At 45.6% G+C, this 17,550-nt stretch overlaps 1 protein-coding gene across 1 annotated transcript; it reads right to left on the reverse strand.

Annotated features, from left to right (window-relative positions):
* Nucleotides 1–822: 822 nt before the first annotated feature.
* WRAP73 (WD repeat containing, antisense to TP73) lies at nucleotides 823–17,251 on the reverse strand (the record flags this gene model as incomplete). Its single annotated transcript, XM_010160983.1, has 11 exons — nucleotides 823–955; nucleotides 2,640–2,831; nucleotides 3,234–3,359; nucleotides 4,339–4,444; nucleotides 6,485–6,562; nucleotides 6,652–6,786; nucleotides 7,635–7,721; nucleotides 8,567–8,670; nucleotides 9,458–9,530; nucleotides 16,399–16,515; nucleotides 17,099–17,251. Coding segments are annotated over 11 exons (1,281 nt in total), but the record flags the coding sequence as incomplete, so codon positions are not given.
* Nucleotides 17,252–17,550: the final 299 nt, after the last annotated feature.

The raw sequence follows: 17,550 nt of genomic DNA on the forward strand, positions 1-17,550 counted from the left end.
CCAACTGGGCACTAGGTACCTGGGTCAAAAGTTCCTATTTCAGCTGCCTGCAATCACAGGATGGTTTGGGTTGGAAGGGACCTCAAAGCCCACACAGTCCCACCCCCCTGCCGTGGGCAGGGACACCATCCACTAGACCAGGTTGCTCATTCTAAGGTATCAGTTATCATAGTAAAGATGCAGTATAATAAATCCACGGTAGGCCAGGCACAGTTACCATCACCTCTTAACAGCTTAGTCTGGAAGAGCAAAGTTAGGACAGATGACAACTTGTTTTCCCAAGAGCCCGTTTTGCTTCAACAGCAGCCGATTTGCTAGAAGGTATCTACTTCTGCTACGGTATTTAATTCTAATCCACCAGAGAAATCTGTTGCCTTACAAGACCAGAGTAACTGTTGCCCCTTGCTAGGGTAAACTGCTACATAATCCCATTACTGTTAACAGAGAAACAGACTTTAGGAGGGGGAAGTGTAGGGTTAGAGTTTGAGTCGCACCAAGTTCGTAACTATCAAAATATTTATTGGAAGTTATAAAATTTAAATAATAGCTATACATTATATACACACAGCTGCAGTTTTAGAAAATAAGGTTTCATAGTTGACAAAGGTCAAGAGAGAGTTAAGCTACATCAGTACTAAAGTTTTCTTGAAATCCAGACTTCAATCTCTACACTTTAGCTGCTACATCACTTCGTTCAAATGCAATCACGCTACTTGACATGGAGCTTGGGTACCTCCTTCAAATAAATTATGTATAAACACAAAAACATCAGGTTGGGCAACAGTGTTTGACCCTTTTCCTTCATTCTCCCTCAAACCTGCAAGCACTTTTAATGCAAATGATCGTTATTTTACCTCTTCTCTTTCCAAGTAACACACACAGAAGTTGTCCTTGCTCAGAAGCACCATGGAGTCTCCAGTGGGATGCCAGGAGAGCGCGACGATCTGGAAGTCACCTGCAGAAACAGAGCAGAGCTTGTCAGCAAGAAGCTGCCAGCCTCTCCTCACTCCAGCTACCTTTCCCTTGGGTGAAAGGCACGTACAGCGTAAAAATACCCTCCCCACCTTGGAAACCTCAGTTTGCAGATTCACAAAGTGGAAGGGGTTGGAAGGGCCCTCTAGGGATCATCTAGTCCACCCCCCCTGCCAGAGCAGGATCCCCTAGGGCAGATCACACAGGAACAAGCCCAGGGGCTTTGGAAAGTCTCCAGGGGAGGAGACCCCAGCCCCTCTCTGGGCAGCCTGTTCAGGGCTCTGTCACCCTCCCAGGGAAGAAGGGTTTCCTCATGGTCAGGTTGAACATTCTGTTTCCCAGTTTATGGCCATTAATGGTGGTTTCATGGTGTTACTGCTGTGGTAGAGGCAATCCCTTCTCCACTCAGACAAGTGGCGTTACCGACTCTAAAAACAGTTACAGGCTGAATTAGAGTACAGGTTCACACAGGTTCTTCTCTTTCCACAGCAGGTTTACCACCAACATTTTTCCTCATTAATGTTTTGTCATAATTCAGCTCTTTTCAGAACAGCCAAAACCATTACAGGCATTTCAGCGTCCTCATTTAGAAGCCATTTACATGATAATGCTCGGACAGATTTACAAGGGGAGAAATATTTTGTAAAGACAGAGACAAGACATGACACTTGGGCCTGTTGTACTCGTGCTTAACTAGCAGCTGAGTTTTGGGAGGTTATGCTTTCAGCAGGCTTGGTTATGTGCTGCAGGTTTACTAAATAAGAACTGAAGAATTGAAAATCTGATCCTATTTTCTTAGCCAGGGAAAAAAGTAGCGTAGCTTTTCCTTTCCAATTTCATATTTTGAAGGTTTGCCTTTGCTAGTTGTGATAATCACATTTATTCATTTTTGGGGCTCTTACTTGCTCATTACTACAAATTGAAAGTTTGAAATGATCAGCTTCAGGCTTCATTGCTACTGAATGAAGTTTTAACTCAATTACGTTTTTTTCTTCAAACTGAAGAATCCTTTTGGAAGCAAACAAGCAAATCTTTTAGATTTCCCCTCTCCCTAGTTTCTAGATTACAATTTATCTGTCCATCTCTTTACAAGTAGTTACTCTTAACTGGAAAGTGCAGGGGAAGGACATAAAAATTCAGACTGTTTTCCTCCATCCATTTTCCTCAATCCCAATTTTCCTCAATCTAATCAAAATAGATTAAAACAGCAGTTCCAGTACGAGTAGCCTACACTTCAAACAGGCACAAAGAGATAATGGAGCACAAGTTCCGTAAGGAGCAGCTGAGGGAGCCCGGGTTGTTCAGCCTGGAGAAGAGAAGCCTCAGGGGTTGGTCTCTTCTCCCAAATAACAAGCGATATAGCAAGAGGAACCAGCCTCAAGTTGTGCCAGGGAGGTTTAGATTGGAAATTGGGAACGATTTCTTCCCAGAAAGGGCTGTCAGGCATTGGAAGGGGCTCCCCAGGGAGGTGGTGGAGTCACCATCCCTGGAGAGATTTAAGAGCCATGTGGACGAGGTGCTCAGGGACATGGGTTAGTGCTGGGCTTGGCAGTGCTGGGTTAAAGGTTGGACTTGACAATCTTAAAGGTCTTTTCCAACCTAAAGGATTCCATGATCCTTTAAGTAAGAAGCTGATGGTTTGTGGAAGTTCTTGTGGGCAGGCTTACCTTCCACGGGAACCTGCACCGATATGCAGCCAGCTGGGGACCACAAGTAGACTTTGCTATTTCCCGTACACACAGCGAGTCGAGGTTGTCGTGGATCCCACTGGAAAGATTGGACGGCACACAGCTGCTCTAAGACTACAAACAGCTTCAGCTTCTGAATGTCCCAGATCCAGACAGCATTAGGAATGTTATCTGTCAGAAAAGGAAGACGTAGTCATGTAAACAGCTGCAGGATAAGATCATCACGCTTTGAAGAAATGGGCATCAGTGGAGGTCACCACAGCACAAGCAGTTCAGGTATATCAGCTACAGCTTTCCCTAGCAGTGCCTTGGATTTGGCCTTCAAAATACTGCAAGAATGGTACCAGAAGTGACTTAGTTAATCTTCCAGTCCCTGGCGTTTATTAAATTATTCATAATTATGCTGCTGTTGATGGGCCTTGCATCTGAAGCACAGCTTTGGTGTCCAGACATGAACAGCCCTTCAGTCTCCTCACAATGCAAAACAAGCCACCAGTTCCTGCCCTCGTCTCCCTTAGGAAAACATCGCATTCAAGTGGGTTTCCCGTTTAGCCCAGGGCAGTAGGAACTCACCGTTTTTGGTTGCCAGGAAACAGTTATCTGGACTGAATGCCACCATCCCAATTCCCATTTTGGGATTTGCCCTGTCAGCAGCTGGTTTGATGTACTGTAGAGAGACTGGCACCTGGGAAACCTCATCTGGAATTTGACATAAAAGTACATTACTAGGCAAGCCTGAATGGACAAAATACTCAAATTCCAACGGTTAAAACCCTCCCTCTGAAGGGACTGGACTGTGTTTTACTCTTCCCCAAGATGCTCCAATCAAAAACTTGGTTTTAACTGCATCTCCATATAGACAGCTTACTATTCTTACCCTTCCACAAAAGGAAAAAGTCTGGAAATACAGGCAAGTCTGAGGTTAAACTATGAAAAAAGGGAGAGATCAAATTTTCCGGTCTCTTTAAATGAGCATTTCACACACAGGGTAAAACAAAGGTGATTTACAGCACCATGAGCAGCGAGACAGTAAAAGGTGGAAAAAGCAATACTAATCATAGCCAGGCTGCCATTCCTTTGCTATTTCAAAGCCTGTTGTCTGGAGACAACTCTGAAGCACTGCTACGACGACAGTGTCGTAGACAAAAGGCCAACGGCCTTTGTCATCCTCTACTTTTCTGACATGACCTCATACCCAAGGGATTAAGTACTGTCCTAAGACAGCAAGACTCACACCTTCCAATTGGGGTTTCTTTTTTCCAAATTACTGGAACTGCCAGACACTAAGATTCTTAATTGCAAGAGTTCATCCGATTCTAGCAATTAGCTGCAACAGTGTACCTAGGTTGTGAAACGACGTTGCGTGGATTAACAAATCAGACAGAAAACGTCCACACAGTGCTGAGAACTTGAGCAAGCAACCCCAAGACGGAGAGCTGGCGGTCCTACAGCCAAGCAATTACAGTTCTTTTCTCCAATATCTCGCTCATCTTTCACCTGCCTTCAAATCCTCTCTGGCAGGGGGCTTGCTGCCCTGGGAGCTCTTTGGTTGGCTCCGGCAGAGCATCCACAGGATCCATCCCAAAAGCAAAGCGGCAGAGTTCACCTACGAGGTTTATTTACAGAATGACTTCATGTGGCAAACTCAAGTGTCTTATTTTAGTAAACTTTGGCTTACATTTACTTTGTGTGCTGAAGAGAGAACTAGCCAATGCTCTCGCTGGAGGGAAAGAAAGTCTCTCTGTTTCAGCAGACGGGGATTTCTCCACTTCTTTATACACAATCTACAAAGAAACAAGTGAGAATTCTACAGAAGGGCCTCGGAGACTTTGAACATGGGCTATTACTAAATCATCCACGTCCCACTAACTCATTTTATAAGTGCTTTATATCTCAGCATCCCCTAGTTCATCAGTGCAGCAAAGGGCTTGAGCAGGCAAATACCCAGTCCATCATTTGCTACTTGGAACCACGATCAGGAAAACGCTCCTGTGACAAACCAACGAGCCTTGAAGTCTAGGAAGAAGGAGTCTGCCAGAGTACACCTCTGTCATTATTCCCGAGAGCGAAATCTGGCTGGACAATAAGTCATCTTCATTGCAAAGGGAACATAGATTTCATTTTGGTGACAAAGAATCTTTAATTGGACACTATCAGGAATAACTGCAAATGAAGTGCAGCACTGCAGAAGGAAATAGCCAAAATATTGTAATATGTGCCCACAACACATTGTGCCCAAACATAAGCACCAGGACAAAACGCACTGACTGCAATCCCTGTCTGTGTGGCAGAGATGAACAGAGCCATTTCCATTTGCTTTCCACTCCATTTTTTACACCTAACTGGAAGCACGGCCGTTCTTCAGTGAGTAGTTTTGCTGCGGCATGTTTGATGGATCATGCCTTGCTATCAGCAGAATCAGTGACGTGGATACTGCGGATTTGCAGCCTACACATGTGAACTCCGACAGGATACCTGGCCCGACGCCAGGCGAGTCCTCCCCCTGCAGTGGCATGCAGCACTACTACACCGTGTGTTCTTACACCACGACGCATGAGAACAGCTTGTGATTTTGGGAACAAAAGCTACAGCTCTCCACCTGCTCCCAACCTCCCAGAAGCTGTTCGTGGATACTGCGGATTTGCAGCCTACACATGTGAACTCCGACAGGATACCTGGCCCGACGCCAGGCGAGTCCTCCCCCTGCAGTGGCATGCAGCACTACTACACCGTGTGTTCTTACACCACGACGCATGAGAACAGCTTGTGATTTTGGGAACAAAAGCTACAGCTCTCCACCTGCTCCCAACCTCCCAGAAGCTGTTGGGCCTTGCATATACATGTATTCAAGGATAAAAGTAAACAATGACAGATGTCGACAGGAACTCCTCTTTAGGTGAGCTGGATGAGCTTGTACACAAGATGTACATCTGATTGCAATCCAGTTCCAAGGCCGCTGAAAGTCACAAACGGTATAATGCCAAGACAAATCTCTCCTGTTAAGTTTCCCAGTTTGCCATCACCTACATACCCAAATCTGTAATGTGATCACCATATACATCATAGAATCATAGAATCATAGAATCACTAGGTTGGAAAAGACCTTAGAGATCATCCAGTCCAACCGTATCTGTCCACCACTAAACCATATCTCTCAGCACCTCATCCCCCCGTCTCTTAAACACATCCAGGGATGGTGACTCCACCACCTCCCTGGGCAGCCTGTTCCAGTGTGTGATACCCCTTTCGGTGAAGAACTTCTTCCTTCCGTCCAATCTAAACCTCCCCTGGCGCAGCTTGAGCCCATTCCCCCTCGTCCGATGATCTGTCATTAGGGAGAAGAGACCAACACCCACTTCTCCACAACCTCCTTTCAGGGAGTTGTAGGCAGTGATCAGGTCTCCTCTCAGCCTCCTCTTCTCCAGGCTAAACAAGCCCAGTTCCCTCAGTCGCTCCTCATAAGACATATTCTCCAGACCCTTCACCAGTTTTGTGGCCCTTCTCTGGACACACTCAAGGACCTCAATGTCTTTCTTGTAGTGAGGGGCCCATCGAAACACACTGGCAGATGACAGAAGTCACCTGAGAATCTATTCGTCCTAAAACTGAGGGATCACATGTGCGTATTCCATCAAACTGGAAAGGGTTCCTCTATTTTTGTGACATCCCCAACTTCCCATGGGATTTCCTAAGCCCTGTTTACACATTAAGAGGGGGAAAAAGCAGGGTTTCCAGACTGAAACAGATGTACCAGCATCTTTCAGATACAAATAGCAGTGGCAAAGCTCTGCCCAGGATTCGACGGATTTTGGATCCATACTTACAGTCTTGCTGTTCGCAACAGCTGCCAGATGCTCAAACTCTATGATCTTCTTCCAAGTTACATGGTTCAAGATCCGCACCTATTCAAGAAAGCGTTGCAAGACAAAACAGGCATGACAAAGTTCTACCGATGGTTTAGATAAAGGAGAGAAAATAACCTGTTTCTTACCTTTTCATCATAGCTGCCAATCGCCAAGAACTGGCTGCTGGGACTCCAGGCGACCGATTTGATGCCCAGCGACCACTCATAAGCCTGATACGTGGACAGCAGCCTGCCATCGAGGGAGTACAGCAGCATTTTATACTGAAACATAAAGAGATTCATTCTGAGGACTAACACTATTGGTAAAAGCTACAGACAAGTGAAACCATTCATTCCAAACTCTCCCTGCTTGAAACACAGCAAGTTAAATAGAAAGGGCATGGTCTCTTAGCTGTGACTTGAGATGAGAGGCTTCCAGTTTGTCTCTTTTGGCACTCCCAGAACACGCCCACCCTGTTCCCAAGAGCGCAAAACCCCACTGATGGGCCTGAACAATGGCCCACCACTCCAATGACATCAGGAGCAGATGTCATTACGGACTCTCCTTCAGCATCTGCAAGAGACCCGATTAGCAGTGTTACACCCCTGCCCATTCCCAGGGCTCTTTGATCATGCTGCCATCCCTTCGGGGCCACAGGGGGGCACATTTCACACCTGGAAGTTCACCTACTCAGAGCAGGAAGGAGAGCAATTTATGTCTTTAGTCCTTGCTAAATTTTTGCACAAAGTATTTTACTTAACTGTAAAATTAGTATGCAATGTAAAGTAAAAGGGTAGAAGAGTCCTACAGAGGAATTCTTTCATTATTCTTTCAGTACTTCAATAGCAGCTTCTGCCATTTTTACAATCAATTTTTTTTTCCCAGATAAATTAGAAAAAAGCTACTAAGATAATTAGCTGTCGTTAAAAGATTTACATAACAGTTTGACATGCACTTGTAAATACATCTGTTACCAACACAACTGTAATAACTAAAAGGGTTTGAGTTCAGCTTTTGTTATGTTTAAAAGAAAAACATTTATAGCACTAGTTATTTTAGTTACTCCTTCCTAGACGGCAGCTGCAAACCAGCCCCCACCCCAAGAAAATAACCTGCTTTTCCCTCATACCTCTAGGCACGTATCCCACGCTGCCAGAACACAGCCGTTAGGAGCCCACTCAATCCCAAACAGGTCTTGCGTTTCAGTGTCAAAGTGCTGCCCCCCAGAGAGAAGAACCAAAACATTACACTAAAGAAAACCGTTGCACCCGACCGAACACAGCCCTCGAGTTTATCCCTTGCAGCGCCACCACAAACACAGAACACAACACACACGCTAGCGCGGCACCAGAAATACTTTCTTTTGCAATAGTTTGCTGCATTCACTGTTTCTTCAGTTTGCTTACAGAGAAGGCAAGAAGTTGCCACTCCTTCAAACGAGCAGCGTTTCCTAAGCAAATAAAAAGTAGTTACACCCAGTCAGGAAATTTAGCTAGCCTAGTGCCTTCCCTCGGAAAGACCAGTACAGGATCACTAGGGAAGAGCTTGGGAATGTGACAAGCATTTGGTGGTATTTCCCAAATTTTGCTGTCAGCTTCTAACGAGACTCAAGAATTCCTGAGCCAGAGGTGACATTGTACAGACTAGTCCTTGATGAGTTTTAGTTGCTCAGAGCCATCTGGTCCTGTACGACATGCTAGTGTGCATCCATCACAGAGCAGTCTCATCGCTGCACAGAAAATCCCACCATTTATATTCTCCATTCCAAACGATCACTTTCTCAGGCCTTTGATACTTTCATTATCATTCACGTAGCGCAGTTTATGGCTCATGCAACAACTTAAAGGTGAACTTCTGCATTCCAGCAGAGATTCCTTAAGCACACATAGTATGTACTGGCCTCCCAAACAGAATACTGCTACTGAAGCCAGCCTGCAGGAACCAGACGGCGGATAGAAAACACGTTGGCAAGTCTAAAGCCAGGCTATCAGGGTGACAGAGTTAAAAATACATGCAGATAGTGTCCACGCAGAAGCCAGGGAGGGCAAGGATGTATCTTACCCTCAGTAGCTGCCAGTCACTGCAGACGAAGATGCTAATGAAGTCCTTGCAGTCCCGTCTTTCTGCTACTGCCATATAGCGGCCATCCTTAGTGAAAGCTATCCCTGCCAGGGAGACACAGTTAATTAAAGAAAGCGAGAGGAAACAAGACAGAAGAGCTGAGAGTTCTTCAGTGAAAAGCTGCAACTCCCAATTCACAGGAGAATTAAAAAGAGAAGGAAAAATAATCACAGAAGATCACATTGATCAAGGCAACGTGTAGTTTTACTGATTTGCCTGTGTTTGTAAGTTTGAATATCCTATTTCCAAGGATGCTGCTTCACAGCTACTGCAGAACTTCAGCATGCTTCAAAAAACCACGGTTGATTACTGACGGTTGTTATACATAAACCCCACAGATTTGAAATTAACCGTTCATTTAGTCTAGCTAAGCTGAGTAGTTACTCAACCATGGGTACTCCAACTCCCAGGCATTGCTCCCCATCCACGCTTACTCGATATGCAACGCAGAACTGGCCGTGTCACGTATGGGAAACTGCTAACCACAGCCATGTGGCCTGACACGAGCTTCCCTCTCAAATCTTTTCATGTGTGAAAGATAACAAAAGCCACTTTGGATTAGTGTTTATCATCACCAAAGCTTAATTTCACATCCTGAAGGGCCCTTCAGAGGCCAACACAACAAAAAGCTGCGTATTCGAAGAGAAGGCGGATAGATGAGATGTAATCCTTCGTTCCCAGAGACCGTGACAACCCCAGAGCACGTCTGGGTGCTCTTGGCACAGGTACTGATCTCAGGGCCGCGCATCCCTTTTCATCCTTACACGCCAAATTCACTCCCCCTTTTCTGCCACGCTAAACACATACCTGTGTTTGATCTCTGACACTTACCCTGCTGACAGGCTTTGGGATACTTGATGTAAGACACGGATTTCATGCACAAGGACCACACAGTTATCCGCAGCTGCCAAAGGGAGAGACAAGGATATTTCTTTACTTCTTGTAGATAAAACCAGTAAGTAAATAGAAACCTGTAAACCTAATTCAGGAACGCAGACTCCATCAATACACTTTCTGTGGCTAACTACACTTGGCAGCTCAAACACAAAGCCCTAAGAAGTATCTGTGAAGAATTATCCCAATTATCCCAACTGCCTGCAGTTAGCAAGGTTATTCATTCCAAATTTACACGACGGGCACACTGAGGGGTACAGGAAATGCTCTACTTCCATCAATAAGGGGAAAAGCTCTTTTTTAACGTTAAAGTTACTGATATTGGCTACATGATTGGGAATGTATCATACATAGGCATTGTACAGGTGGACAAACAGAGTTTGATCACAGAATCTGGACGACATGAGAAGTTTCTTGCATTTATGAATGGAGGAGATGTCACAGCGGCTTCAGAACGCCGTATCCCTTGGGACATGGCTAGCAAGTCTGAAAATTTAGCTGTAGTTTTCAACTACTCGTTTTGGCAGCTAATTTGCATTTTGTTCTTCCCTCCTCAGCCACCCACAAGAAGGCAACCTGACGTAAATACTGAAAGCATTAGAGGAGAACCGAACTCTGGTATGCAAAGCAAGGCACTGAACATCTCATTTGGGGTATTTCTGAAGGCTTGTGTCTCCACGAAACCCAAAAACTGCAGAGAAGGCAGTCAGCTGCAAAACAAGCCTCCCCACAGCTCTTCAAGGTCACAGCCTGCATTCTGGAAGCTCTGCGTTGCCATCTGCAGATTATTCGATTAAAAACAAATACTTGCTCTCCCTTAGCAACGGCAGCCACACCAGACACATGTGCATGAACCAGAACGTCACGTGATCCTTTGCATTTATATCCGGACTGAGGAATGTTTCCAGTGTCTTAGTTTTTTCTTGCATTTTCCTACATTTCACTCCACCAAGGTAAGAGACTCTGGGAGAGACGCAGGTGAAACAGTTTTTGCAACAAAGCACTGCGGTCAATACCTTTCCCAGAACTACTGAACAGCAAACTTGGTTCTGATTCATCATCTAAGTAAAACTTCAGCACCGTCTACCATCCCAACATCCTCTCCTGCATCAGATGCAGCATCCCCAGCAGGCTTGGGAGGAAGTTTCCGCTACAGTTTGTGTGTCTGTCCTCAATTATTTCCTTCTCTGAAATAACTGGTACTACTCCAGGGTGACAAAGGACCCCAGGTAGCCTCCCACCCACCCGTTCTACCTGGTATCACTACAAACTGCAGGTTTTCCTCCACTGCTCACAGTTTTGCCAAAAAGCACGATTCCAGTAACTGATGCGGCATTCAAACCAAGCTCCGGAATCCTAATCAATGCTGCCTCCCTCCAGAGATATGGAGGGTCCCAAAGCAAGAGCCGCATTAGCTGTGCTCCCTACTGCTTTTACATACAGGAGAAAATGTTGATTCCTGTGCTGTCTCTTCAAATCTCAATATTTGTGCTCTTTCCTGCGATAATTTAAAACTACCCAACCAGATCACGTTCCCACCCGCTTCTATCCAAAGTTAAAAAAGGCATTGGACCACTGTTTAATGCGGTCTTCGTTATTCTCTTCCTTTATTTTACAGGTATGAAATTCCAACAGGACATCTCTAGTACCACCTTTAAGTTTAGCAGGTCTGAGAAGAATCCACTAGATGAACAACATTAATCACCGCAACGGCTCACTTCCGGACATACAAAAACACAGCATGGTTAGTCTGCTCTTCATGCAAGATTTACTTTAAAAATACCAACACAATGCCTGCTCACATTCTTCTACAGCAACTGCCACAGTGATACGCTGCTCGCTCCTATTAATTGCGGTGTTAAATGTACTGGCTGCTGTTCCTCCCTTGACCAAAACATGCAGCATACACAGCATGCATTCTACAGCCACTTAAGACGAGCTTAGCAGCTGCAAGCTTCGCATGCTGAGGTCTGGATCGTAATTTTTCCTGATAAAGGCATTCAAGTTTACATTCATGCTGCTACTCGGCCTCAGAATCGACCCACCTGGCCTGTTGTGTGTCAAACACACTCCCAGGCCAGGTAGGCCAGCTCAGAGCCTCCAAATGAGCAAAAACCTCACTGCTAGAAGGTATCGAAAGAGGAAAATCTCTGGAAGTGAGGCACTGGGACAGGTTGCCCAGAGAAGCTGTGGATGCCCCATCCCTGGAAGTGTCCAAGGCCAAGCTGGATGAGGCTTGGAGCAACCTGGTCTAGTAGAAGGTGTGCCTGCCCATGGCAGGGGGTGGGACTGGGTGGGCTTTAAGGTCCCTTCCCACCCAAACCGCTCTATGATTCTATGAAACAGCACATCATTTGCAGAGCTCTTGCTGTCACCTCCCTTGCTGAGACACCACTGCAGAAGAGACAAGGCACATACATGGTTTTGAACGGTCTCCCTGCACCCACCTCCGCGTCACCCTTCGGCACGGCCCTGTTTGCTGTGCAGACAGAACCTTCTCGAAAAGGGTCAAGTTCTGAAACTCCCCAGAAAAGACATTAATAATGGTTTCCCTGTTCATTCCTGTCATGTTGCTCTTAATCAACACTGAAAGCTTCTCAGTAACAACATACCCAGAACCACTAATAAATCCTCTCTCCACCTTCAGTATCTCCTGAGAAGGCTGCAGGTGCTAGTGAGTGAAACACAACAGTGAGCAAAGACCATGTACGTGCTCTGCGTCATCTTCATTGCAGCCTCTTGCTCAAGTCACACAACAGATAACGTGGAGGTTTTGGCCTAGCATTAGGAACATGAAAAAGCAAGCCATTTTGCTTCCCCAAATCCAGATTCTTTTCAGCTGTTCTATTTGTGTACAGAAAAATATTCCTTTAGACTGAGAAAGTTACATTCTGTGCTTCAGGTACAGACTTCATACCTACCTTACAGGGATTAACAGCATGCTTGCAATTGAATTGGGACAAAAAGGGAGAACCTTTTCCCAACTGGAACTGAAACATTATTCCACACTCTTGCCCGAGCTGCCAATGTAAACTAGCCCACAGAAGATGGTTTACAGCTAGCAGATGTGATTATGAGGGGCAGAAGCCTAAAATGCATAGAAAGTGGAAAAAGAAAGCCAAACAGTTCAAAAATTACAATAAACTGGATTGCTCTCTGCCTTTCCCTTGTGGGGAAGGCACAATTGCAGTGGGAGAACAGACCATGGTCAATTAAGTGCTCCTTTTGAGGGGTACGTGCTATTTAGCGTAGATGACTCGATTAAGTGGAGCTGTCAAACTCAAATCCTGACAATAATGGTGTCTGAGAAGTTTTCAGCTGTTGTTTTGCAGTGGAAAAACAAACCAAAAGCAGAAGCATTTTTAAAATAGCCTAAAAACAGCTGAGAAATAAGAAGTATTTAGATGGTAACGTGATAAACAGTCTCCAGTGCTGGGTTCAGGACTGCGTCCCAACGTTGACAGCTACAGGCAGGTGGAAGACTGGTGATTTTCAGTAGATAAAACCACACTTTTAAACAACCTGGCATCTCAAATGACTGTCAACTTTTGTCCCAGACTTGACTGGGTCACAAGGCCTCCTTACATAGCAGTGTCTGTCAGCACCGGATTTCAGAAGATTATTCAGAGCGCATTCCTCGACAGAAAGCATTTTTCAACCAACGCAGCCATTTACAGTTACTAAGGATTAGCTCCAATATACACAGAAACACACGCTCCCCTCCCCGCTGCTGGAGTCCGAAAGAAGCTCCTTAACGCCCCAGTACCTAACACAGAACCAGAGAAAGCACAATCTATGCGGTCTGCAAGCATGGCTCTGAAAAGAAACACTCGCAGACAGCACTGCGCATCTTCAAGCTCCCTCACAAAACATGAGCTGTGAGGAAGCAGAGGCTTTCCCTCTCCACATCGTTTCTCTGCAGCTCTTAAGGGCTACACGTGCCTATGAATTGAGCAGGAGAGGAAGGGCCCGCTACAAAATTAAGGCCCAAACAACAGCCGGGCAACAAGCTGCTTCCCTGTGCGCTGCGTGAATCCATATCATCGGTCCAACTTTTGCAGATTCCAGGCAGCCTTTGCGTAGCTGCCTTTCAGAATGTGTTTTTCCAACTAGGTTGAATTTGCTCTTAATTAGTTAAATGAGACTTCCCTTCCCGCCCCTCCCCAAAACCACTTTTCCTAACTGAACTTGGTATAAACAAGGTGAGGAAAACGCAAGTCGCAACTATTCCGAGCACTTCTCACGCGTCCCTGTAAGACGGCAGCACACAGCTAAAGGAAAAAAGGCATTCCAAGTTGGGAAGTACCTCTGAATGTGTCCGGCTGCCCAGCAAAACTAGTTTTGGCCTGGCAAAACCTAGCAAGTCTGTATTTCACCCATCTGGACAGCAGCACTGCCAGGTCCCAACAGACAGAAATCCTCCAACCTAGCACAGCAAAACCTTAAGGAACAAACCTCCATCTTTTCTGCTCCTCAGCAGGATTTCCATCCCAGATGCTGACAGAACGACCCCTCCACTTGTAATCCTGAAGCTTACAGCGCAAAGATGCTTTCAAAATATGGGGCAAGCAGGTAGCACACACACTTTTCTAATCAAGCACGGTTGTTTCCTTTGCATCCGCCAATAATCCATTACTGCAGAAAGCAATCCGCTACCAAGTGGAAGGATAAAGCCTCTATATTCCTCCATCAGTCAGATTGTTCCATTTTTAGCTGCCATCTATGTCCTGCTGTTCAGATTGAGACCGGTACCTACGCCGTTCAGTATCACTGTACTGAGGGTGGGACCCTAAAACCTGCGCGTTGTTACAGACTCGTCTCCAACAGAACCATGGTGTTTGCAGTTAGGTTAACAATAAGCACATGCAGGGCATCGTTGCCCATCTCGAAAGGCTGAACAGAGTCACCATGGCTTTTGGAAACAGAATTCTGCTACATTTGCAGGAACTGCATGCCAGTCACATCAAAAAAAACCCAGGATATTCACTATGATGCCGACCGCAAAAAGAACTTGACTGTGAGGGAGCTGATGAATCATTTTTCTGAGGCACTAGGAAGTATGGATTGCTAGAAATAAATTAGCACAAACCATAGCCTTTAAAAAATTCTAGGAATAAGTAAGTAAACGGTGCGTTTACAGTGGAGCTCACACGTTGACCTGAAGAATTACAAGTAATTTGACAGTTAGACTCCATGATCTTAAGGTCTTTTCCAACCAAAACAATTCCATGATTCTATAATCCGCTGGCACTGTTTGAAAGTTGACAGCTCCCAAAGCCAAGTTGCGCTGGTCGACAGGGAACCCCTAAAGCCCTCCATGCACTCGCTGAATTTGGTAACGCACATAATACACCGATATTAAGTATCCTGACAGTTTCTGTCTCAAGCACTACTCCCGTCTGTCCCACCAGACTATGGATTTAGCGGAGCGAGAGTAAACACAACGCAGACATCGGCAGAACCCAGGCAGCTGTCTGACAAAAGCTAATTTAGCAACCTGTTTACAGCTGGAAAGAAAACTTATCCCAACGCAGATGCCAACTTGGCAAAGGCTTAAGGAAATCCTCTAAGGTCAAACCAAGTTCTGTTGGGAGGCAATAAATACTTGCTAGTCCACCCCCACAGGCACGTGCCACGAGATACTCGCTTGTAGCACATAGCGCCGGCCTTCAGTTTGGGTTACGGACCACAACACTGCTGCCTGCCTGGCAGGCACGTCTTTTCTGGCTTCAGGTCCAAATTCTGAGCTCTTTCTTTTATTTTGATTGTCATCACGGTGATTCATTGCTGGGAAAATTAAAGCCTAAAGTCACTGCTCCTCACCACCCGCTATCTCAAGGGGTAGAGGAATAGGAAGAGCCTGCTCTATAGCCAGACAATCTCTACCCCAGTCAGCACCAAGCATCCTTGCTGGAGAACTCCACCATGCATGCATCAGGAGCTACACCGTAGTCGCGTGCAAGTTTCTCCCCAGGTGCCCCTGAGAGCACCAGCGTCTGCACCAACCCCAGTGCGCACCCATTTATATTCCACTGACATCAGGATTTGCAGGAAAAAAGGAGAAGTCTTGCAGTGTAACATGGAATTCGGTGCTAGTGAGGGTCATGACACAATGATCTCTCATCTAAAATCCATCTAGCTTTGATAAGAATAAATAGAGCAAAAAGAAAGAAGTCTTGCACGTAGTGCTGAGCGACTTTCTGACCACTCATCATCGCACCAAGTAACATGAATCGCCAGCTCTCATCCAAAGACTATAAAGGCGGAGAATCAGGCTTCCAACAAGCCCAGCGTCCAGCATCCGACTTGGATTCTGCCTTAGTGTGGATTCCAGAATTTGGCTCTTGGTCAATACTCACTTACGGGTGTTTTAACTTTAAATCTGCAAGCGATTCTCTAAACAGCAGCCTGACTCCACCGTGTAACAGCAACCAGTGATGAAAGTATGTCCAGGATGCAGATAGAAATCTCATCTCATAGGTTAATAAACCTCAGAACATATTTTTTAAATCCATAGCCACTCTTAAATGTTTATGGTTTGGGTTTTTTTTGCTAGAAATCATGAGCCACAAACACATCTGATTGCTAAAATTGCTTCGACAAATGCCAGTTACCCCCACGCTTTCCTCAAACACGTAATTTACCTTCAAATCTAAGTGTCCATTTTCTATCCCATCATCAGAAGGGAGAGGATAAAGCGTTAACAGAATTCCTACATCTAAATGGGAAGCAACCTACGCTACGTATATAAATATAGGAGAATGATATCCACGTTCTTTACCACCGCTACAGCTTTAAGAGCTGTAGGTTATTTTAAGAGGCAAAGGGCAGACAGCAACATCTGCTACTGTGGTGAGTAATCGTGACTTCACACGTACATGGAACTCGGTGGTGTTGAGAATGTGACGACCATCCGGACTCCAGCATGAAGCCACCAATCCTGCCGAGCCCTCGTCTATCTTACAGTGCCAGTCCGGCTGCTCCAGGGACCAGACCTAGGAAAGAGAGGAGACCAAACAGCGCACCGAACGGGCGGCTCGCCAAAACCTCTGCTTACGGGAGCGCGCTGCAGCCGAGAAGGGGTTCCTGCGTCGCATAGCAGAGAGGTCAGGAGACCTCCGAAAGGGGCCATGAAGGACTGGCGCTGGATCCCACTACAAAAGTAAGCCCCACATTTGTGTGTTAAGACAAACTGTAAAGTAAGGTGGGTTTATATTTTCTGTGACACTTTAAAAAAAGAGTTTTAGTCCATTTAACAAGTCTGCATGTATTTACTTCCTACTGAACTAAAGAACTGGTATGATAATCTCCAGCTTTGATTTGGTTTGATAAATATTTTTATTCTAAATTGGCTTGTGGGTTTTTTGGTTTGTTTTAGGGTTTTTTTCCCCCCCCCAAACTAAGATGTTTGCCATGGTTTTAAAAATAACGGTATGCTGGGTTATCCTCAAGCCATGCATTATCCATAACAACATCAGCTAGTTTCACATGACCTCTTGCTTGCCGTTAGGAAGCTCTCACTCCCACCACACACGAATCCCCAAGGGGAAACACATTCGGTCCTGCTTTTGTCCTTACCTGAACAATCCCCCGCTTGTACATGGCACATAGGATGAACAGAGAATCGGACGACCATTCTATATACTGGATCTGATCCAGGCAAGTGTACAGCTGGAGGATCTGGAGGGTACTGACATCCCGAACCACCAAACGGTACTGCACGCACGAAGCCTGCACAAGAACAAAACCAAAGCTGAGCCGGCGCACCAACACAGGGCTGGAGAACCACGACGCGTGACAGGGCACTGTGCCACCGTCTCGGCACGCTTCAGAAGTGATTAGGATTGTTAAGTTTTGGAAAGGCTTGACACGTGCTGCGCTCCACTGCAAAAATAGTTAAGGCAGGAGGGATGGGGGAAGGATATTAATAAAAGAATCCTCCGTCCTCCTGTCGCTGCTGGTTAACTATTTCTGCTTTGTAACGAGTTACTTTGCCTCATAACTACTACTTTATTTAATTAACCTTAATC

This window comes from Eurypyga helias, unplaced genomic scaffold, assembly GCF_000690775.1.
Source record: "Eurypyga helias isolate BGI_N326 unplaced genomic scaffold, ASM69077v1 scaffold1681, whole genome shotgun sequence".
Lineage (NCBI taxonomy): Eukaryota > Metazoa > Chordata > Aves > Eurypygiformes > Eurypygidae > Eurypyga > Eurypyga helias.